This window comes from Trichosurus vulpecula, chromosome 6 (assembly GCF_011100635.1).
Source record: "Trichosurus vulpecula isolate mTriVul1 chromosome 6, mTriVul1.pri, whole genome shotgun sequence".
NCBI classification, from domain to species: domain Eukaryota; kingdom Metazoa; phylum Chordata; class Mammalia; order Diprotodontia; family Phalangeridae; genus Trichosurus; species Trichosurus vulpecula.
The window spans coordinates 123,789,049-123,813,093 of record NC_050578.1 but is presented as its reverse complement, the minus strand read 5'-3'; the positions used below and the strand labels follow the sequence as shown (position 1 = coordinate 123,813,093).

The 24,045-nt window shown below is 40.4% G+C and overlaps 1 protein-coding gene across 1 annotated transcript in view; it reads left to right on the top strand.

Annotated features, from left to right (window-relative positions):
* The first annotated feature begins 1,019 nt into the window (after positions 1 to 1,019).
* LOC118854737 (protocadherin-10-like) overlaps positions 1,020 to 24,045 on the top strand; it is a 55,511-nt gene continuing 32,485 nt past the window's right edge. The window contains 7 exon segments of the mRNA XM_036765011.1: positions 1,020 to 1,199; positions 4,675 to 5,476; positions 5,479 to 5,547; positions 5,550 to 7,456; positions 9,138 to 9,196; positions 9,793 to 9,899; positions 18,970 to 19,275. Of these exon segments, the coding sequence (XP_036620906.1) occupies positions 1,020 to 1,199; positions 4,675 to 5,476; positions 5,479 to 5,547; positions 5,550 to 7,456; positions 9,138 to 9,196; positions 9,793 to 9,899; positions 18,970 to 19,275 (3,430 nt within the window).

Genomic DNA, 24,045 nt, shown 5'->3' with positions numbered 1-24,045 from the left:
AAGTCGCGTTAAATTACAGCAAATACTATTCATCCGCCCTCTAGCAGGTTAACTAGCTGCTCCCTTCTTCCCCCTCCAGCTCAGAGGGCTGGGAGCACAGAAATCCCACCGTCTGGTAGAGAAGTTGAAACAATATATCTCAAATAAACATTTGTTGCATTCCGGTTGTTCCCCCACCTTTTTTACAGCAATTAGAAAGTCCATGAAAAGTCCAATGCCCTCCCTCAGATCCACAAGGGCTTCCTGGATGAAAAAAAATATTTCGATAAATACTGTATCCTTGCAATGATTAAAAAAAAAAAAAAAACTCGCTGCCCCAGCTCCAAGATTCCTGGTACCCTCAGACTCAGGCGGGGGCATTTTCACCGTTAGAGTCGGATGATCGCTGGGAGCAACACACTCTAGACCCGAGCTCCCCCTTCCCTCCCCAGCTCCTACAGCCCCTCTCCAGCGTATTAGAGCTCCCCAGGAAAGCATGGCTAGGCGAGTTCTTCAGCCACTTCAAAGCGCGCCTCAGCCAATCCCTTAGTGTAGTATCTTACTTCAATCCCTGGAGGTGTTGTGTGGTAGAGTTCGAGGCTGGGGGCGGGAAGGGAATGCAAACAGCTCAGCTGGGAGCCAATAAATCATTTACATTTTGCTAGGCACTGAAAAAATGCACCCCAAAATGCAAAAGCGCCAGGTGTGGTTAGGGAGAAAGGATTTAGGAGTTAGGGCAAGAAGGCAAGAGCAGGTTGCATCAGCAGCACAGCCTTCACATCTGGACAATGGGTCAGTATCAAGGTCGCCAGCCAAAGTAGAAAAGCTGGAGGTTGCCCCGGGAAGACAGGGTTGGAGGAAAGGGTGGCGGGGAGGAAGGGGATTTAGGGACCCTTAAGTAAGCACTGCCGCCTCTTCCTAAAACACCCACCGTGCAGTGGTTCGGCTCCGGCCGAGAAACCCGCGGTGGAGACTTGGAGTCACCAAGAGCGTAGCTTCTTCCGGAAGCGTATCTTCAATTTTCTTTCGCAAACGGCTAGATGATCCTCTTCAGGGATCTTGAAAATCAGGAGAAGAAGCAGAGGCCGGAAAGAAGCGTCGTATCTTTCCCCAGCCAGGACTCCTGCGAGCAGCAACCTGCATGCACTGATTTCCTACGGCCGCTAGGAGACGCTTGCAACCCATGTTTGCAAAGCGGGCTTCCCATTCAGCTACATCTGGTTAAGGCGGGAGTGGGGGGAGGGGGGGAGAGAGCAGAGGAAGGCAGCTTAAGTGGATGCAGTGATTATTTACTGCCAGATCTGCCTATTTCGCCTCGAATTCATCTCCTTTGTATGTTTTGGGGGAGGACTCAGTCCACGGGAACTTCGTTTGCATTTTGGGATAAGAAAACCCTTTTCCCGTCAACCTGCATTGCCATTCAGACGCATCTCTCTGTCTGTCTGTCTCTCTTTCACACACACACACACACACACACACACACGCACACACGCACACATGCGCGCGCGCAACACAGACATAGCCACACAAAACGTAGACACGTTCTCCTCTACGTGGATGTACACACTTTAGGAAAGGACTGTCAGAAGGCGAAAAATACTACCGGATCTGATGATTCAGCTATAGGTTCTAAAAAAAATTTTTTTTTTAAATCGTGTGTGTGTGTGTGTGTGTGTGTGTGTGTGTGTGTGTGTGTGTGTTGGGGAGTGAGAGGGGCGATTGGATAACTATTAATATTCAGATACACCATAATCGCCTTTCATCGATCCACAGGTCCTTTTATAAACTGTAGCTCCTTTCTCAGCCCCAGACGTGACTCTGAAACATTTCAGCTGCTGCGGTTGCTGCTGGGTCCTGGTCCCCTCTTAAATTTACTGCAGCTGGAAAAGGATTAGCATTTTCCCCTCGGCATCCCATCCTTTGTAACTGCTTAAAGGACGAGATCTATTCCCATGAAAGGAGGTAGGAATGACTAGAGGAAATGCAGGAAATGTATACTTCATAAGGGAGTGCAAGTGCATAATCTTTTAAAAAGAAAGTGAGGGAGACATGCAGTGTCCTTATCCCCTAATAGGAAATGCTCTTTAAATGTCTGTCCACAGACGCTTTGCTTTTCTCGGCAAGAGACATGCCCCCTGGACTACACACACACACACACACACACACACACACACACACACACACACACACACACATTTCCGAGATCTTGTTCTATTCTTGAAATCTTGAGAATTTTTTCTTATCTTTTGGAAATGAAGAGGTGCAGGATTTTTAAGTGCATATGGGAACCAAATAATAGTTACAAATGACACCTTTCCTGTGAAGAGCTCCGACAATCCCTTTTCTCTGAACAGTCTTTTCAAGTGTTTCTTTGAGGAATGAAGAGTTCAGGGACTTAGGCGCACTATTTTAACTTTACATCACTCAGGTACAGATTACTATAGTGGTACAGAATGGACTACAGGCGTGTGTACTGGGCTGTCCAGAGGCACTTTAAAGTGTCCCCACTTTCCAAACCCTCTAGATTGACCGAATATTTTACACACACACACACACACACGCACGCACACACACTCCGTTTACCAATATTGCATACAAATATATATGTATATGTGTGTGTATATGTGTATATATATGTATATATGTATGTATATATATACAAACTATGTGGATGGTGTGTATGTTTCTATAACCAGACCTCCCAGCTCATGCCGCATTGGCTGTAGTCTTTTGCTAGTGCAAAGTGGGATTTTCAATGCATGGTTTACTGCACGGTGCTAAAAGCCTCCGCGTCCCAGTTCAGCTCACCTTGGTTGCGGGGGTAGGGTGGGAGCATGTGTGTGTGTGTGGGGGGGGCTCTCTCCCTTCTAAAGCAGGGGGGGAAATAGCTAGCCTTCTCCTCTCTGCTCTTCTCTGCTCTTTCCTTTCCCTCCGCCTTTCGAGTTGCTGTACTACGCCGCGTGCGGCGTAGGGATATCTTAGGTGATTCTCTGAGCCTTGATGTACTAGGCACAGGAAGCTAAAAAAGAGCATTTCAGCAAAGGATGGAGAGGTGTAGAGATACGGTGGTGAAACTACTCAGTGATTTATCAGAGGGCTCACTTTCATAAACCAGGTGCGGAAGAAGGTTAATCCATTCTGGCAGCATCATTGTATGCAAGTAGCGATTATCTTTAAAAGAGCGGAGAGATAAGAGGCTGTCAGCCCAAATGGTTTGGCGGGAGCCTTCCCCAATACCTTGCTCCCCAACCCTTCGGTCTTGACCACTGCTCCCCGTTCGACCTCTTGCGCAACCCACCTGCTTCATCTGAGAGCAGGAGCACCCCTGGCAGCAAAATTATTTGCATTTTTATTATTTCCCCTGGTTGTCCTCAATCACGAGACTATTCACTGAATTCACTGAAAACTTTTTTTTCTTCTTTTGCCCTGAGCTGAAAACAACTATTTCTATGTCACGGAAGAAGATACAAAATAGGGAGGGGGGAGGCGCGGTTAGCATCCTAGGAAACACCTCTCCAAGGAAGAACACTGCTGTTTTTGTTATGATGCGTTAGTGTTGCTGATGCAAATAGGGGAACCTCTATTCCTATCCACCCTCTGCAGCAAGGGAATATTAAGTTTCCGAAGCAGAGATTCCCCTAGCAAGCGCTTCGGGATCTGCAGGGTTATTCTCGCTCTCACACTCACACACACATTCCCAGACCTGCTCTGGAACCGAGCTCTCCTCCTCCTCCCCGCCTGTTTGCCTTGTGACGCGCCGTGCTTGACGTCCGGTCTATCCAATCAGTTCCCTCCCCAGTGGGTGTTGCTGCTCAGCAATTGGTTGGCAGATGGAGGGCGCTGCGCAAAAACAGAGAAGCCGAGCGCTCGGAGCCCAGAAACTGCCAGCAGAGATCCCAGAAGCTGCATCTAAGGCTGAAGGAGGGAAGCAGAGAGGAGAGAGATAGGTTCGAGGGACAGAGAGAGAGAGAGAGAAAGAGAAGAGAGGGAGAGGGAAAGAGATTAGGAAAAAACGGCAGGCAAGAAACTGCTCACTACATTTTTAAAGAGCAAGGTTGAAGACAGTGAGAGCAGAAGAGATTGGAAATGCCCCTAAATGAAAACAAGGGGAGAGAAATATCTAAGAAGAGAGATTCAACCAGAAAACCGAAGGGAATGAAAGTTTGATGCTGCAAAGCATTGGTGCTTTTTTCTACATAAATCTCGCTGGTTACAAACATTTTTTTTGGCTTGTGCTTTTTACCAGTGGTTTATTATTATTATTATTATTTTTAATTAAGAGGCATGTTCAACGGCTCCAGCGGCATCTCTCCCTTCTCCTGCTCCTTCTCTTCTTCCTCCTCGTTCTGCTTTTCCTCCTCCTCCTCCTCCTCCTTCTCTTCTTATTCCTCCTCCTCCTCCTTCTCCTCCTCCTCCTCCTCCCATCAGCAGGAAGACAAACCGAGGACAGTCTTGAAATATCGAAATTTCCTCCTTGGGATTTGCCTGCACTGCCCTGCGCCAAGACTATCGGAATAAATAAAAGAAGCTGAAATACTGTATTATCATTATCTTATTAATTGGCCAGTGGTAAGATTACAGATGAGGAGCGGGGACGTCTGCCTTCCTTCGTGTGCCAAGCGCGAAAAAGGAGAGGCTGTATGGTGGGGGGTAGAACCCTAAAATGAAGCAAAAGGAATACTAAATCTTTACAAGACACCCCAGCCCCGGCAGTCCTGCCACGTAGTGCACTTTATTCGTATTTTCTGGAGGATTTTGCTGGGGGGTGGGGTGCTTGGGGGGCTGTTGGCTGCAGAGGAACCTTTCTTTCTTTCCCACCCCCCCGTTGGAGATGATTGTGCTATTATCTTTGCCTTGCTCTGGATGGTGGAGGGAGTCCTTGGCCAGCTGCACTACACGGTGCAGGAAGAGCAGGAGCATGGCACGTTCGTGGGCAATATCGCCGAAGATCTGGGCTTGGACATTACAAAACTTTCGGCTCGCCGTTTTCAGACGGTCCCCAATTCGAGGACCCCTTATTTGGACCTTAACCTGGAGACTGGGGTGCTGTACGTGAACGAGAAGATCGACCGCGAACAGATCTGTAAACAGAGCCCTTCATGCGTCCTGCACCTGGAGGTCTTCCTGGAGAACCCGCTGGAGCTGTTCCGGGTGGAGATCGAGGTGTTGGACATAAATGACAACCCACCAGCCTTCCCAGAGCCCGACCTGACAGTGGAGATCTCAGAGAGCGCCACACCAGGCACCCGCTTCCCACTGGAAAGCGCCTTCGACCCAGACGTGGGCACTAACTCGCTGCGTGACTACGAGATCACCCCCAACAGCTACTTTTCTCTTGACGTCCAGACCCAGGGAGATGGCAACCGCTTCGCCGAGCTAGTACTGGAGAAACCGCTGGACCGGGAGCAGCAGGCGGTGCACCGCTACGTGCTGACCGCGGTGGACGGGGGAGGTGGAGGAGAAGGAGGAGGGGCAGGAGGCGCCGGAGGAGGGGGCTCACCCCTCAGCAACAGCGCACGGGCACGGCCCTGCTCACTATCCGAGTACTGGACTCCAACGACAACGTGCCTCCTTTGACCAACCCGTTTACACTGTGTCCCTGCCTGAAAACTCACCCCCAGGTACTCTGGTCATTCAGCTGAACGCCACGGACCCAGATGAGGGCCCGAACGGTGAGGTGGTGTACTCATTTAGCAGTCACATCTCACCGAGGGCGCGGGAGCTCTTTGGTCTGTCCCCGCGTACTGGCCGCTTGGAGGTGAGCGGGGAGCTGGACTATGAGGAGAGTCCAGTCTATCAGGTGTATGTGCAAGCTAAGGACTTGGGGCCCAACGCCGTGCCGGCACATTGCAAGGTACTTGTGCGGGTGCTGGACGCCAATGACAACGCACCCGAAATAAGCTTCAGCACAGTCAAGGAGGCTGTGAGTGAGGGCGCGGCGCCGGGCACTGTGGTCGCCCTGTTTAGTGTGACTGACCGCGACTCCGAGGAGAACGGGCAGGTGCAGTGTGAGCTGCTCGGTGACGTGCCGTTCCGTCTCAAGTCCTCTTTCAAGAACTACTACACTATTGTGACCGAGACCCCACTGGACCGGGAGGCAGGAGACTCGTACACTCTGACAGTGGTGGCCCGGGATCGCGGCGAGCCCGCACTGGCCACCAGCAAGTCCATACAGGTGCAGGTGTCGGACGTGAACGATAACGCTCCGCGCTTCAGCCAACCTGTCTACGACGTGTATGTGACCGAGAATAACGTGCCAGGCGCCTACATCTACGCCGTGAGCGCCACCGACCGAGACGAGGGAGCCAACGCCCAGCTTGCCTATTCCATCCTGGACTGTCAGATCCAGGGCATGAGCGTCTTCACTTACGTGTCCATCAACTCAGAGAATGGTTACTTGTACGCGCTGCGCTCCTTCGATTACGAGCAGCTCAAAGACTTCAGCTTCCAAGTGGAAGCCCGGGACGCAGGCAGCCCTCTAGCCCTGGCCGGCAACGCTACCGTCAATATTCTCATTGTAGACCAGAACGACAACGCTCCCGCCATCGTGGCGCCCCTACCCGGGCGCAACGGAACTCCAGCGCGCGAGGTGCTGCCTCGCTCAGCAGAACCTGGCTACCTTCTCACGCGGGTGGCGGCAGTGGACGCAGACGACGGAGAGAATGCCCGCCTCACTTACAGCATCGTGCGGGGCAATGAGATGAGTCTATTCCGCATGGACTGGCGCACGGGGGAGCTCCGCACCGCACGCAGGGTGCCGGCCAAGCGCGACCCCCAGCGGCCTTACGAGCTGGTGATAGAGGTGAGGGACCACGGGCAGCCTCCGCTGTCGTCCACCGCAACGCTGCAGGTGCAGCTGGTCGACGGGGCAGTGGAACCCTTGGGCGGCGGTGGTGGGGGCGGAGCAGGAGGAGGTCCTGGTGGAGAACACCAGCGTCCCAGCCGCTCTGGCAGCGGGGAGACCTCACTGGACCTCACCCTCATTCTTATCATTGCCCTGGGCTCAGTGTCTTTTATCTTCCTACTGGCCATGATAGTACTGGCAGTACGCTGCCAGAAGGAGAAAAAGCTTAACATATACACGTGCCTGGCCAGTGACTGCTGTCTTTGCTGTTGCTGCTGCTGTGGGGGTGCAGGCGGCGGGGGCTCCTCCTGCTGCAGCCGCCAAGCTCGGGCGCGCAAGAAGAAGCTCAGCAAGTCGGACATTATGTTGGTTCAGAGCTCCAATGTACCCAGCAATCCGGCGCAGGTACCAGTGGAGGAGTCCGGAGGGTTCGGCTCCCATCACCACAACCAGAACTACTGCTATCAGGTCTGTCTGACTCCGGAGTCTGCCAAGACCGACCTGATGTTCCTCAAACCCTGCAGCCCTTCCCGGAGTACTGACACTGAGCACAACCCCTGCGGGGCCATCGTCACTGGCTACACTGACCAGCAGCCCGATATCATCTCCAACGGCAGCATACTGTCCAACGAGGTAAGGCTCAAGCGAAAGGACCACCATCTATCATCTCCTCCATCAGAAAGCCTCCTCTAGCCCGGCACATCCATCACTGGTGCACCGTACTCTCTCTCGCCTCGGCTGCCCTGTGTATTTATTTATTATTTAATTTATTTATTTTTAGGATCTTAACTTCCTTGTAATGTTGGGGAAGGAGGCTGGCACTCTCCTTCCTCCTTGTATAATCAGATATTCCCAATCCTCTGTGCACTCTCCTCTCCACAATTATTTTAATTCCCCCCTCCCCTGTACCTTTTTCTCCACTTCTGCTTCCCCCACCTCCCTTCCCTCTATCTTCTTTCCAACTCCCTTTCTATCTACTAAGTTTCCACAAAGCCGGTCTGGGGAGGAGGAAAAGGGAGGGATGGAGGAGGGGGAGTGAGCTCCAACACATATTCAAACATCTTTCTTGCTCTCTGCGTCTGTCTGTCCCAGTGTTTAATAAAGTGGATTCTCATTTGCTTTGTTTATCAATGCTTTCAATCGCCTGTAAACAGAAGCTAAAGTGTGTTTTAACTCTACACAGTTCTCCAAACCCGAGTGTACCTTTGATCGAATGAGTTATCAGCTCCCTTTCTCCTGAACTCCCATTGCAAAAAGAGCCAGCCAGCAGTTCTCTACTCTGGACAGCAACACAGACACTGTTGCAGCCACATGCCCACACCGGCTGAATTTGAATGAAGCTGGCCTGGCACTGCCCGTTGCTAGATTAGACTAAAGGAATGGTTTCACAATCATCAGTCCAGCTATATTTCTCTTAGTTAATGACCACCCTCTTGCTTTTCTTGCCACTGTTCCTTGATCTTTCAGTGCTGTTTGCATTCTTCTTAAAAGCATTCGGCCAAGCAATCCAGAAACAGTAAAAAAAAAAAAAAAAAGATGGAGAAAGGGCAAAGAGCAAAAATGGGGGAGGGTTGGAGTGGGGCAGAGAGTGGCCAGTAAGTTGGTTTATGTACAAGAATGTGTGTGCCCCTGGAAGAGTGTATGCTGTGTGGGAAAGAGTGCCGTGGTTGATTGAAAGGCAAAAGGACCTCTGGGGTTTTATGAACTCTTCTCTTGGCAGGTGCTTTACTCACTTTGAGAATTAGAGCTTATTAATTGACTTTTCATGACTATTTGTATTGCTCATTTGTATGGAAGCACATTTTGAAAATAAAGTGACAAAAAAAAGATTTCCTTGAAAATATTCAAACTTTTTTCTTATTAAAAGTGTGCTGTTTATTTTTATTGCATTAAAAGATGCACTCCAACACATATATTGGGCCAATGAAGAGAGATTATACATTTTTTAAAGGGTTACCATTAGCAGCTATGGGTAGGGTGGTATATGCCTCATTTAAAATTAAAATCACCTTAAATTTGAGGTCATTTAAAAATAGCTTTTTTTCCTTGCTGAGTCTAGCTTTGGTCCCTTTTCATCTGCTAGGCTCCTCACTTTGAACAGAACCAAAAAATAAACCAGTTTATAACGTCTGCATGTTTGCAAATTTTGTACCTCCCTTTCACCTTTCCCCCAGGCATTAGTTTGAGGTCTCAAGACAGCCTCACTAAGTGTTCAGATATGTAACAATGGGTACATGTCTGCTTGTGAGGCTATTGTTTTCTTTCTTTTTTTTTAACATTTGGAGTTCAAATGCTTTTGATTTATTTTTTCTAGACTAAACATCAGCGAGCAGAGCTCAGTTATCTAGTTGACAGACCTCGTCGGGTAAACAGGTATGGAATCTTTGCTCCTAGAAGGGTGTGTGGAGACTTTGTGACCTTCTTTGTAACAATACAAAGTAGGAAGGGCAAAAAAAAAAAAAAAAGAATTTTAAAAGCATAGACTTAAGCCAAGATGGAATCACAAATACACTGATGATTAGGAATCCATATAATAACACAAATTGTATGTCTTTGCTTCAGTTACACATAGATGAATACATTGGTTTAGTTTTGTATAAATCCACACACTGGCACCTTCTAATATTAAATACTAGCTGATCTGGGTGTAATTGTATGTAAGGGACAAGAGCAAATAATTTTAAAATATAGGTATTATGGATGGCAATAAGAATAGAAGTGTGGTTCAATGAGATCAGCAAATGGACTATTAGTCATTACTGTTATTCATTATTATTATTATGATTATTAGTGCTGATTGCTTTTCAAGCTTAATTAAGAGTAAGAAAATCAGCATCCTGCAAAACTGCATGCTACCAAAAGATCTGTGTACATGCAGCACCATCAGTGGCCATGTGATGGCAGAAGAATATTTTCCGAGTTTCCTCTTTATGATGTTTATTCTAATACTAACATTTTTGCACTTCTAGTTCTGCATTCCAGGAAGCTGACATAGTAAGCTCTAAGGACAGTGGACATGGAGACAGTGAACAAGGAGACAGCGACCATGACGCCACCAACCGGGGTCAGTCTTCTGGTGAGTGTGACCTTAGGTGACTCAAAATATTTGTATTTTAGAAAAAGACCCAGAGAGTATGATCTTTTAGGTAATTCCATGAATGTTACTGATACATGTATATATATACACATATATGTGTATATACATTCACATATATATGTGTTATCATGTAAAAAGGGATATGTCAAGAAATAACATGGTGCTCATTTGACAATCTTTGCATAAGATTTGTAGATCTTGACATACTTTCTTTGTAAAGCTTTGTGGCTTTTGTTGAAGAAGATTTGATTTAAATATAATTTGGGTGGGGGTAGTCCAGACTGGATTGACTGACCTGGAAGGGAACTGAAGCAGTCATCTTTTTTCCAAGGCAAAAAGGCATTAATTTTTCATTTTGTAGATCAAGCTACTAAAGCTTAGAGATGCTAAAGCCAAGAGACTTATCCAAGGTCACACAATCTATAAATGGTGGACGAGGGGTAGAATCTACTTCTCTTTCTTTGTGAAGCAATGAAATTGCCACTTTATCAAGTACTGGATAGGATGTAAGGGAAAAAAAATTGTAGCTAAGAACTGAATGCATATTTGGAACATTTCTGGTGTTAATAGATTTTGGTCATCAGTTTTGGGAAATGTGATGTAATAATGTGTTTATGTTTATATTTTCTACCACACGTTGTATTAATGTTGTTTATCTCATAGGTTTCTAATCAGTGTTTTTTCTAGAGGTATAGATAGAGATATTTCTACTTTAATGTGTTAGGGGAATCACTGAAAGGCCTGGATTTCTTTCCAGCTCTATCATTATTTTAGATTTGTAACTTTTGAGGGGTATACTTTTGTATTTTCATAGAAAGAGAAAAAAGGGAGACAACACCATTCTTGTGACTACTAAAAATATATGCCACTTGGTCACCCATATTCAACAAACTTCGAGATGACTTCTTTGACCTGTTTCATTTGGGACCATAGAATTGTGGAGCAGTCCTAGTTGCTGTGTAAACTGTCATACAGACCCTCCCCCTCCCCATTCCCTGATACCAAGCCGTGTTCAGAATCACTAAGCAGTACTGGGACAGTGTAGCAAAGGGTATTATACTCCCCCAGTTCTCTTGGCCGTGGTAGTTGCCACAGGCCTCCTACTTGGCTAATATGTAGTGTGTCTGCTGCTGCCCTTTGCCTTGGGAAACCCAGGCTGGAGGAAGGAAAAAAAAAAAAAGGAGGGGCTGCTCAAGGGTCCTTTATGTTGCTGCAAGTCATTAATATGCAGACCTAATGAGACTTGAGAAGTGCCAAGAGTCCCTGGAGGTCCCTGCCCCTTGCAAGCCTTCACGCTAAGTGAACAGAGCATCTATTTAGTGTCTGGGAACCTGACAACAAACCAGATCTTGCCAGAAGTTTATATCTGAGGACAAAGTCCCTTTCATTTTTGCCCTATGTATGGGATATGATTTATTGTTTTCTTTTAAAAAGCTATGTATTTCAATTCTTTCTATTCCTTTATCAAATTTGGGTTTCTGATGCAGCAGTCAGCACCGTGGTTCTTTTTTATTATTTTTTTAAAAATTAAAAGCAGTGTCATCTGCAAGTCTATTTAGATATATTTCATTTTTTTGTCACAATTTACCACAGAACTCCCGTGTCAATGAACATTCCTAACAGTTTAGTCCATCAGACATAATGAGCCATAATAACTTAACAGGAAAGGAAGGAATAAATAGCTACAAAAGGGCTGAATTTGAAAGATGGATGGGAATATAAACTGATTGTTGTATCTTCCCAGTAGCTATTTTATTTTAGAGGCACCAAGGATTGCCACTATGGTTATGTTTCTAACAAATTCTCCCTGAGGCCTCAAAGCATTTGAAAAAAAGACTAAAATGCTCCAATATGGACTTCTGAGACATATGACAAACTGAAGCTATTTATTCACTCTTTCTTTTTTTTCTCTTTTCCTTCTTTTTTATCAAAATAAAAACTTTTCTATTTTAAAATGATTCAAGACTCAAAATTACTATTCTAAGAGTATGTTTATTCATTTTGTGGAAATTCCTTGAATATCCACAAAACACCTGATGCTATATTAAAAATTGTTCAACAGAAGCAAAAACTTATAAGTATCTTAAGATATAATCCATCCAGTGATAGTTTTTAACTTTAAAAACAAACAAACAGCTGCTTCTATATATTGAGAGGCATTGAGATTAGTAGAAAGAAAGCTAGGACCACCTGGATTCAGGTCCCACTTCTGATGCATAGTGGTGGTGTCACTCCTGGCAAGTCACTTAACTTTTCAGTGCTCAAGGAAATTTTTCAGTACTATTAGTATAATAGGAGATTTAGGCTGTGGCTTCATATGTTGAGAAAGTTTTGTCAACAAATTTTCCAATACGAATGAAATCACACACCAACTCTACCTCCTCCATATAGAATATTACAATTATTTTCTTTTAAAAGCTTATGCTAAGCTATAATCATAGAACATATATATTGCAAACTACCATGGTTGCTAAACTGTCTCCCAAAAATAAGACAAAAGTGTATTGATGATTTCTTTAAAAAATTCTGTTCCTTCCTTTTAATTTAAGGATAAATGCTGATGATAATTCAGAGGTTATAACATTAGGAAATACATGTTCTCTAGGCAATCTACACATTTTCAGAGTAAGAAAAGCAAGCATTTAATGAAATTTAGTCGTTTTCCTTAATCCACATTTGATGCAGTTAACAGTCAGATTATCAGGCGAAGAAATATTGGATGAATATATTTGTACTTTAGTACTCACATACATAATTTCTTATATACCCACCATTACCTGACTTTTATGTGGTGTCCTTGACTTCTTTGCTTTTGAGTTTCCCCATTTCTATATTGATATTGGTATGGCTATATATGAGGAAACTCACATAAAGCATTAATCGCTATCTATCTATGTATCTATCTGTCTATCTATCTATCTATGTTCTTCATTGAGTGTTTGCTCTGTTTCCTTCTCTTCTCCTGAGGGAGGCCCCTCATAGCCACAGATTATCACCAATCTTTTGCACAGAGGAGCTTCACACATTCTGGCAGCTGCAGAGAGAATCACATGAGCTTTGTCAGTTTCCCTCTGCACCTGGCCCCATGTGGGGAAACTCTTCTGCCTGATCCCTGCTCTGTGGCACTTTCTGTCTATAGCCTTGTCAAGGTGCTTCCCGAGGTTTTCAGTGTGCTATTGATGTATCGCTTAGATATGGCAGGGAGCCAGGGAAACGTGGTAGGTTCATGCATAAGCAGCACTGGGGAAAATCCGAATTAACTGTCCTTAAAATCACTAAGCTATTCAATGCATTAAAAAAAAATACTCTGAAATGATTTGCCATTTGAGAAAATGTGCCAAATGACTTGAAGAAAGGAGTCTTTTGTTGATTTACAAAGCTAATAAAGCATCCTGGGGTAGTGAGGCCCCAATATTGTTGGTTTATCTGAGATGTATCTAATATCAATCACGTGTTACACCAGCTGTATATAGCAGTGGGCTAAGTGATGAATGACATTGTATTTCTTAATACCTTGTGGGAAAGGTTGAAATGGCAATCCCAAGTAAGGAAGTATATTGGCATAAGTAGTTTTCAGTGTCATCATGTAGGTACTGAAGCATGAGCCACTGGGCTCAGACCAACTTATTTTATGTGGGATCCTAGCAAGTGATCAGTTATCAAAAGGCTTGCTTCACTCATTAACTTCAGAGCCTGTCTTTCAGAAAACTGGGAGAATATTGATAGATATCCCTGGAAGTATGTCTGTTACATGAAATAATGAGGGTTTTTTTGACTTTTGGTATTACTCAACAATAGTAAAATGAACATGCCCTTCGCATTGAAATCGGTCAATTTAAATGAAAGTAATTACTAAGAAAGTTTAGTTTTTTGTCTTGACATCTAATGTTGTTTCAAATAAAACATTTAATTTTAAAATCTCCCTCTCCTGAATTGCAAATAAAGCATGCTTTATTTCAATTTGAATATTGGTAATATAAGATTTAAAAACAAAAACAACAATAAGGGTTCAGATTAAGATCCAGAGACATCTTCCCTTTTCCTACTCCCTTCAAAATCAGGATTCAGGCAAATCATCTTCCTTGTTATGGGGAAAAGACATGTTGCATCTTGTCCACTATATGGAAAGGCTGCATTCTGGTTTCTGGTGAAGTGTTATGCTACAGATTAGTAGGAGGAAGAGATTTGTAAATGAAAAAAAAAATGATGTTTTGTGAGAGAAGTCAGGGGAAAAAATTCTCCTTCTAGATTGTGTAATTTATGATAAATCTAGAGAGAGGACAAGTCCATTTTCCTTAAAGACTTTTAAATATTTTCATGTTGATGTCTATAAAAGTAGTGCGGAAGAGATTTTTCACCTTCAACTTGATTTTTTTTTTTTGCTTTCCAATTATTATCTGGCTTAAAAAGTTAAAACGCCTAAATGTAGAACTGGAGATGGCCAAGAAAAGTGAAAAATGTCAATATTCTTGATACTTATTTGAACAATTCAAAGGCTATATATTATATGTATGTGTGAAAGCTCTTTGAATGATAAAAATGATATGCATAATTTTGTGAAATTAGATTCAATAGAAAAGAGCATAAATTTCAGGGAAATCATCACATTTTATAAATTATAATTTGTTTTCAGTTGTGATTTTCTATTTTCCCTAATCATAAGAGTTACTCTGTAGTTGAAAAATAGGTATTTTAAAATTTGACTTAATATGTCTTTGCATAACAGGCAGCATCAGCTGTTATGCATCTTGGTAGAAATTATTTCTGAATGGTGAAAAAATAAATATCTAGGAAAACAGATTTAAGGGAAGAGATATATTCTGAGATCTTTTTCAAAGTGACCAAAATTTTAAAAGATCAATATATTTCTGATATGTCACCTCACCTGGTTTTGACATACTGAAGATATGGATAAGAACTAAGTAACAAATATCAAATTAAGTTTTCTTTTCCTCCTGGGTTTTTTATTTGGGCTCAAATTTAAGAAAAAAAATAGATTCTTGAGTGTCAGGGTATTTATTATCTGTTTGTAGAGCACTCTATACTAGTACCTAGTAAACCTGTGAGTAATTAATGTGTATTCAGAATACACAGGCAGAAAATAACATGATACTATGTGTTTGTTAATTAAGATAGTTAATGTCAGCATATCTGTAGATTGGTAATTTTTGGTGGACTGTTTAGATTTTTATACTTTGATTTTTTTTTTGTATCTGAAATGCTTACAATGTGTTTAGATAGTTTTCTCTTAAAAATCAGGGCCTTTGCTTACACAGTCATTCTAATTGTTTGCTTTCCCTTGCTGTGCTCTAAAGACAGTTACTTCCCCGAAGAAAAATAAACAGAGGGTTTTTCTCTGCTTATTGAAATATCTAATGTAGTCTATTTATAGTTACTTGAACTACTCTTATAGCAGAATTTCAGAGTTTCCAAAAGAAAGGTTATTTTAGAAGGTCAAAGGAAATTTGTATCCATACACTAGAGTGGTTATATGAACATATTGAAGAATACTACAAAATCTAAAAAAGAAAGAAAAAGAAAGGGCCAAGGAGTTTTGTAGACATTACTTTCTCTGACCAAATACTCTCTTTATCACAGAAGGAAAGGATTTTGACTATATATGGTAGAATCACAGATTCATTCCATGATATTATGAACATTCACTTTTTATAACAAATGTGAATTCTTGCATAGATTCACTTTGAAATGTAATTGGGAAATCCATCCAGAAAGAAATAGCTGTTTTTAACAACAAGAAAATAGTTGTGGTAGTAATAGATAATACTCATATTACTACATATTACATATGCAAAGCTTTGCATATTTTTTTCTCATTTGATCTTCACAATACCCTTTTAAGAAGGTTCTTATATTATCATTTTACAGATAAAGAAACTGAGGCAGAGCTTAAGTAATTTTCCTAGGTTCACATGGCTATTGCCTGAGGCGGCATTCAAGCCATCCTGTCTCCAAGTCCGCCTCCATCCACAAATAAACAAATCCACACATAACACATTTTCTATTCCTTTATATTTTTAAGTGCATAGATAACATTTTCTTCAACTAATACTGACTGATAATTAACTAATTTTGTTAATCTAGACCTACATACTAGGAGATTTTCAGTTGCATATGAAGGGCAAAGGATGAAAAATGGCATAACCTCAAAAGAAAATATTAAATACAAGAATACAGATGTGTAGAAAATAATGGGCAGGCAAAACTAGTACACAGAGAAAGAAAAGTTGTTAATTAAAAACCTATACAGCTACCATAGCAAATAATACTTCATTTTATTATTAGAATTATTATTTAATGTGGTGGAGGCTACATTCATTTTCCTTGAAAAAGGAAATTCAACAAAGATTTAAAAGCATCTCAGGAAAAAAAAGCAGAGATTAGCAGTTAATATCAAATATTAAAATATTTTAAAATATTAATTGTCATTGAGAAAAAATCATTAAGATTAAAAGCCTATTGATTTCAAGTATTTTAAAAATTATTTTGCTTTGAGGAAAAAACATCGAAAGTCTTGAGGTGTGTGTGTTGTGTTGTATTGTGTTTCCACATGCAAAACTTCAATAATTCTGCAACCTGAAGAACAAAAGAGATGCCTGGGCCATTGCAAGGGTAAGTGCCTAGCCCATGGTAACCCAGGTAATACAAATCAGAGGATGAATTTAAATGTTGGTCTTTCAGACTCTGTGACTGGCCCTCTTTCCGTTATGTCACATGGCTAAATATTAGGAATATCCTCAGCTTGACATGAAGTTGGTCACATATAAGGTATCTTTTTCTTAGAGATCAACTTAATTACAATAATTTCCTTAGTACAGATTAAAAATACAATTTATGTGACCTTGTGAATGGAAACTACCAGTTTTATCTAATGCTTTCCTTTTACTTTTGATCCTTATGGATCATATATTAAAATAGCTGTTTCTTGCCCTGCCCAGATGGCTAGAAGTTATATTAGGAGGACTGGTATTTTCATGAGTACTATGTATACAAAAAGTGACACGATCTTATTAGGTTCCATAGGAATTTCAGTCAAAGACTGTAAAGGTACACCAAGGAGATTCAATTCCTCTTAATTTTCTTAATTAAAATTATTTCTTCCTTCCCCCCCCCTTTGTTTTCCTTTCCTCCTGGTAGAAATAGTATAAAAGACTTAGTTTGTCAAGGGTCTTCTATAACATTTTGAGTTTCTTTATGCTATTTCTAGTTTGCTTCTATAATCCAAGCTTCAGTTCACATTTGCATTCCTCAACAGCTGACTGCTCACTAATTTATTTCCAGACTTCTGCATACCAATTATCAATGGAATGTTAGAATCGGAGGCAGACTTGGTATCGTACATAGCTTAATTTAAAATAAAAAAGCCATTATAAAGTGAGATTAATATGTGATAAGAACCCTGGATTTTCTTCCTTTTGAAAAACCATTTACCTAAATAACTGCTCTTATCTCCTGAGTACTTGTGGATAATACAGAAGAATTTTATATTTCTGGGAGGAGAAAAAAAGTGTTTTTCTATAGTACAAGATAATACCTATTTCCTGTGTAAAACAATTTATAATGCAAGATAGGCTAGAATTTTAAATAATAATAATAATAATGGCTCAAGAGCTTAGGTTAGTCAGGACCTGATTAATTAAAAACAATCATGTGGTCATTTAAACTAAACCTTTATTTTGCTTTCTTATAGTTTTCTTGTTGTTTTCACTAAAAACAGGGTATATTCCACTATTCCCTGTGTGGGAATTATGATATTCTAATAACTAAGATTGAGTTCTGAAACATATTTTATGAATACTTGTCCACACTTAACAGAAACATAAAATGGATTTTTCTTTGTCATTCCAAATTAGGAGTTAAATGATAAACAACATCCTGTACTGTCAGAGACACAGATAGGAATTTTTCCTGGTGAGGCAAATACCATAAACCATACCTGGACACAGAACATGAAACTGTGTTCAGGGGGAAGTGGGGATAGGTAGTTCAAGACTGGAGAGGAGCTTACCACAACTGGTCTGGGAGATGGCCTGTTTTATCCCTGTTGATGTACCCTGGGCAAAATCTTCATTCCCCCCAACCCCCAACTTACACCTCCCATTAATTAATCTCATGTGTTTACTTCCCCCTCAAATAGAATTTCATTTGAAACCTTAATAGAGTTAAAGTATTTGTAAATAAATAGCATTGTGTTGGCTAGAACAAATGGTTGCTGGTATAGAACAAGTGATAAGCTATTTGTCAATAGGATCTACAACTAGGTCACTCTGTGCTTTGACTACTGAGGGTCACTAATTACAATAATTTGCTATAGGATTCTTTCCAGGTAGTGAATTGTAATTAGTTGGTGATAATGTGGACTACTACAGTGTCATCAAGAGCAACCTCTTAAAGAGTTATTAAGTAGATGTAAAAATGGATTTTTCCCCTGTTAAGAAAATTAATTTCATGTAGGCATTTCAGTTGAGCAAGGTATGTTAATTTTCTGATCTATCTATGGGATTCTCATTTTGTTCCATGTCAGTATTTCAGAATATACTTTAAAAAACCCATAGATCTCCCTTTTAAACTCCTCTCCCCATCCATTAAAAATACCGTAGAAAATAATGTTCAGTAATCATCATTTAAAAGTTAGAAAGGTCTTTTACCTGAGTTACTTCAGTGTGACATTTCACAGAGGATTGTGGGTGTTCTATTCCTCACCTCACCTCCCAAAGCTTGTTCTGAATAGTGTCAATCCCATTACTCTTCTCAAGGACCATAAGGAAATGACCCCTGCTTTCTCAGTGGTCTGCCTACCAGAAGTTGTGTTAATATGCTTCCTTTTCCCCTTTGTGTATAGATTTCTGTGTAGACTTTAGTGATGATCACCTAATTCTGTGATTCAAGCAGTGTTACATTCATCTCATTCGAGAGTTCATGATGACTCTCTACCAGTCCCTCTCTATACTTCTTTTGTTCTAGCGCCTCTCAGGGCTATTGGGGACACTGAAACTCCTCTCTACAGTTTGTGTCTTTTTCGTACTTGTAGGCATGGATCTCTTCTCCAATTGTACTGAGGAGTGTAAAGCTTTGGGCCACTCGGATCGATGCTGGATGCCTTCCTTTGTCCCCTCAGATGGACGCCAGGCAGCAGATTACCGCAGCAATCTGCATGTTCCTGGGATGGACTCTGTGCCAGACACTGAAGTGTTTGAAACACCAGAAGCCCAGCCTGGGGCAGAGAGGTCTTTCTCCACCTTTGGTAAAGAGAAGGCCCTTCACAGCACTCTGGAGAGGAAGGAGCTGGATGGACTGCTGTCTAATACACGAGCGCCTTACAAACCACCATATTTGAGTAAGTACTAAGCCAAAGGCCATGTGAAAGTGTTCGCTTTGCAGAAATAAAGCTTGATTTTCCTTTCCCTTCAGTAAATTAGTCTAGATTTTTCAGCGACTGGAGAAAAGTGACTCATATTCAGGTACCAGTGAAGAGGAAAATCATCAGAAAAAAGGGTTTCAGATATTAGGGTACAATAGAAGCATACTTGTTAGAAGCATACTTTGTAGTTTTGTCAAAGAAGAGGTTTCCAAATGCCTTTCACACTCTTTTTGGAAATTACTTTCATGCTTGTTTATGCACATGCTTTTGAAGGAATAAATTAAAGTAGAGGAATGTTTTTTGTTAACATTTTAATTCCTTGGTGGCTCTTATTTCCCTTCTTAAAATTGAGCTATTTTCATCCTTTCATAATGATATTAGTCACCTTGGGTCATTTTGGGTAGGTGGAGGAAGAATAATTCATCCTCTAGGTCCTAGCATTTTTGGCTATTCCAAAGATATATTTTTATTTCTTCTGTCTAAGTAACTCCTTAGCATTGGTGTGAAGTCAAGCCTCTGATTATAGTCAGTACTTAGACAGTAATGTGATTGGGAGTGAGTGGGTATAGGCTATCATCCATGTATTCCTTAGGGTTCTCCTGTCTTTGAAATGTTTTGAAAATCATATTCAGTCCTGTGATTCTAAGGACCATTCTCTAGGTGTAGTATTTTGTAGTTGGACCATGAAAAGTAAAAATGCCCTGTGCTTAAATGTCAGCTTTCATCTGAGGATTTCAAATCACTTTGCCATAGAATCCATTTGGTCTCAAAAGCATCCATTGTCAGGGAAGGAAGAAAACAGGTTATATCATTACTTCCTTTTAGCTAATGGATAAATGTCAGAGGAAAGTCAAGTGTCTTGGTCAAGTGTACATGAAATACTATTTGAGGAAGATAAAACATTTAACTTCTTGATGAAAAGGTGATGACGTTTTTTTCCATATAGAGCAAATACTTTCCATGAAAATTTTCTTACTTGGAAGAATCACTGACTATCTTCCATTAGAAGGAGGTCCCAGAATCAGAAACCAGAAATATAAGGGCTGACTTCTTAAAGAAAGAAACTCTTTTAAGAAATCTCAAATGAGATGAAAGAAGAAAAAAAAAAATCTTAGAATTTGGGGAAAGGAAAAGAAAACCATGTCCTCCTAACCTATTATGAAATTAGACAACAAAGAGTTATTAGATTTCATGCTTCAAGTCTGCCACCACCTAGAATAAACAAATGTCAAGGGGGTGTCTCTTGTTGCTTTTTTATTCAAAGTCACTGACGCCAGTCTTTATCAGGTAGTCAACTATTAGAATCACATGTTTGGAAAGTTTAACAAAATCCATGGCATATTTGGACCAAATGACCACTGCTAATTCAAGCCAGGTTTAACCTTTATGTCATCTCTTAATACGTAGTAATATAGTAACTATTTATTTGTAAAATGAAATTTGAGTAATAGTTAAGTTGATGCAATCCAGTTCTCTACCCTACATAAATTTCTGTTACTCATTTCCTGGGCTCCAGCAGAACGTTTGAAATTTCAACAATTAGAAGCAGCTTAGCATGATGGATAGATGGCCGCAATAGAGTCTGAATGATCTCTGACACCTATTGGCTAGATGACCCTTCTCAAATCACTTAACCTTGTTTAATTTATAAGTTTCCTTATAATTAGTTCCATACACCAATAAAATTACAAGTCGAGTTCAAAATAAAAGCAAATTTCAACCAATGTTATTTTGTACCTTTTGAATTTTTAGTAGCTTATATGTTGGCTTAGTAATGAAATGTATCATTTGACCAGCAAGATAATGATTCATTTTGGCGATGATTTGCATATAAAACCGATTTATAGGAAGGATGATGATGACATTAATAAATAGTTATTTGAGACACAAAGAAACTCAAGACATTGAGTCAAGTGGTTTTTTATTTCTAATTTCATATTAGATTAAAAAGACAGTCTTTCTTTTTGCTGATTATTTATCTTTTTTATTATTGGATATTAAGATATCTTCAATTTAAACATAGACTTTCTTATTTTTTATTATGAGGAGTAGTATAATATAAGCATATAATTTCCTGTTATTTAATCTTTCAGTAAACTACAATAAGTACAGATGTGGGGTTCTTAACATTGGTTTTGTGTCATGGACCCCTTTAAACATCTGCTGAATTTTATGAATCTCTTCTCAGAATTAACATTTTTAAACAAAATAAGTACATAGAATTATAAAGAAAGCCAATTATATGGAAATACAGTTAACAAAATATTAAAAACAAACAAACAATATTATGTATTCCAGATTAAGAACTCCTGATAAAGCCATGGCAGTTCAAACAATACAAAAGGGAAATGCTATAATATTAATTCAATCACAGGATGTAGCTTGTGGTGGACAAAATGAAATCTGGTCTTTGTACATTATTTGACATAAAAAAACCCTAAACCTCTACATGGTGTAAAATTGTATTTCCTTTATGTTCCAGTGCTTACACTAAAGGTATGAATTAAAGAATTTGATTAGAATTTTTTTAGAGTTTTTGGAGGGGAACTCACATGACATATGATGGAAAATTATAAAACATCTTTCCAAATAAGTACACATAGCTTTTGACCATCCTTTGAAATATTTTTGACTAGCAAATTGTCCTTGCCAAGCGTTTCAAAGGTAATCACAGAGGCAAAAAGACTTTCTAGCCCTGGTTGAGTTGGAATTTAAAATTCATAGTGCAAATGATACCAGTTATTTTTTCTTAATCTTATGACTAAATTCCATGTGTGCTTTTTAGATGATGAAGGAGACCTTAAAATTTTAGAAATTCTTTAAGTCATTATCTGACTTAGTGCTGGTTTCTCTTTAATTAATAAGCATTTGAAGCATGGAAGGCAATTTTGTCTTTGAAGCCTTAATTTTAGTAATTGTGAAAGGTGCTAAGGGTTTTGGAAGCCAAAATACATCCATCACTTTGCTAGGGAGAAGTAAATTAAATATAACGACAGTTTCTTTTTGTTCACCACAAAAGAACATCAGGTCCATCTCTTAGCTAGACTCTGGCACCTCAGATTGTCTGGGCTTCACAATATAGGTTGAAATGAGGATGCAGCAGACAACGAGAGAGCCCTACCATCCATCTTTCTCTTTTCCCACCTCACATGATCCACCCTTAGTCTTGGTTACCCATTTACCCACAGTTCTTTCTGTTCTACTGTCCAGTACCATCTAAGAACTCAAATGCACCTCTTAAGTGGTGCTGCTACTCAGATTTAATATGAAGAGTGAATATGAAAAATAATTTGACCTTTATCTAAAATAATTCTTGAGCACAATTATCATTGGGGCTATGTTTTAAATACATAGTTTTATTCCCTCTGACACCTACATGCTGTGTGACTGTGGGAAGGCTCTTTAACCTCTAAATACCCTCGAGCAACCCTCTAAGACAATAAATTGCTGAAAAGGTTCCAATCTATATTGATAGAGTGATATTCCCCAACTGCAGAAATGAAATGCCAGGTTCAGAATTTTTAAAAAAAAAGTGCATAGTCTTAAAACAAGCAAGTGAAACATTATAATTAAAGCTATTATTCAATTCATTTTCATCAAAAATTTCTTAAGTACTCACCAGCCTTGTGTTAGGAGTTAACACACTAATAAATATCTCTATTTCTATATCTCTTATCTTTATCTGTATTTCACAACAGCCCCTGGTCTGGAGAAGGTGTGTGTGTGCGTGTGTGTGTGCGCGCGCACGCGCATACGTGCTTAAGCACTCACAATAGGGCAGATGAGGAAAAACCTTAGGTAAAAGATAACACTTGAGCTGTCTTTAAGGAAGTAAAGGATTCCAGAAGGTTGGTGTGAGGAGAGGGAAAAGTCACAGAGGTAGACGATGGAAACCTATTTATAGGAAACTGCGAGATTCTCAGGAACATACTGTGTGATACAGACCAATGTGAAATAAGTCCAGGCTTCAAACAGGTTGGAGCCAACTTATGAATAGGCTTTAAATACATGACAGAGGAGTTTACTACACAAGAAGACTTTTTTTCCCTTATTTAAAAAATAACTTGAAAACGGACACTCATGACGTGTAATTAATTTGAATGATAAAGTTTTGAGTATGGTAGTAAGAATTTTTCTTGGGTTAGAAAATTAGTTTCTAAAGTAGGAGATAACTAACATGTTGAGAATTTAGTCCTTTTTATGAAGCGCTACCCAAAACTTACACTGAGGTCTCTCTATGGACCTGTTTCCTCATCTATAAAACAAAAGGGCAAGCCTAGATCATATCTGACACCACCTCTAAATGTGATCCAGATCACAGATCATTTCTGAGATACTAACAGGGAATCATCATATGAATTCTGCTCAGTCATAGGAACAGGATCATTGACTACAGGGAACTGATCTTTCTTTGTACAGCACTAAAATGTAAATCCAAATTATCATTTAAATTTGCTTGGATACAGAGCTCACTTCTATATAAAAAAAGCTAGATATTTAGGCACATGATTTTCTTTGTAAGAAAGTGATATTTTAAAATTTTGTCAGGTACTTTAAAGCCATTGGGAAACATATATATGAGGTACATGACAAAAGATTTAGAATGCATACTCTATGGTGTGATGTTTTGTCTTCTGGTGACCAGTTAGTGGGTGTTTTTGAATTCATTAATCATCATTTTCCAGCTACTCATAGAAACTCATGAAAAGGTTTTTGGTCCCAAATTCAATATAGTTTTCCAATTGT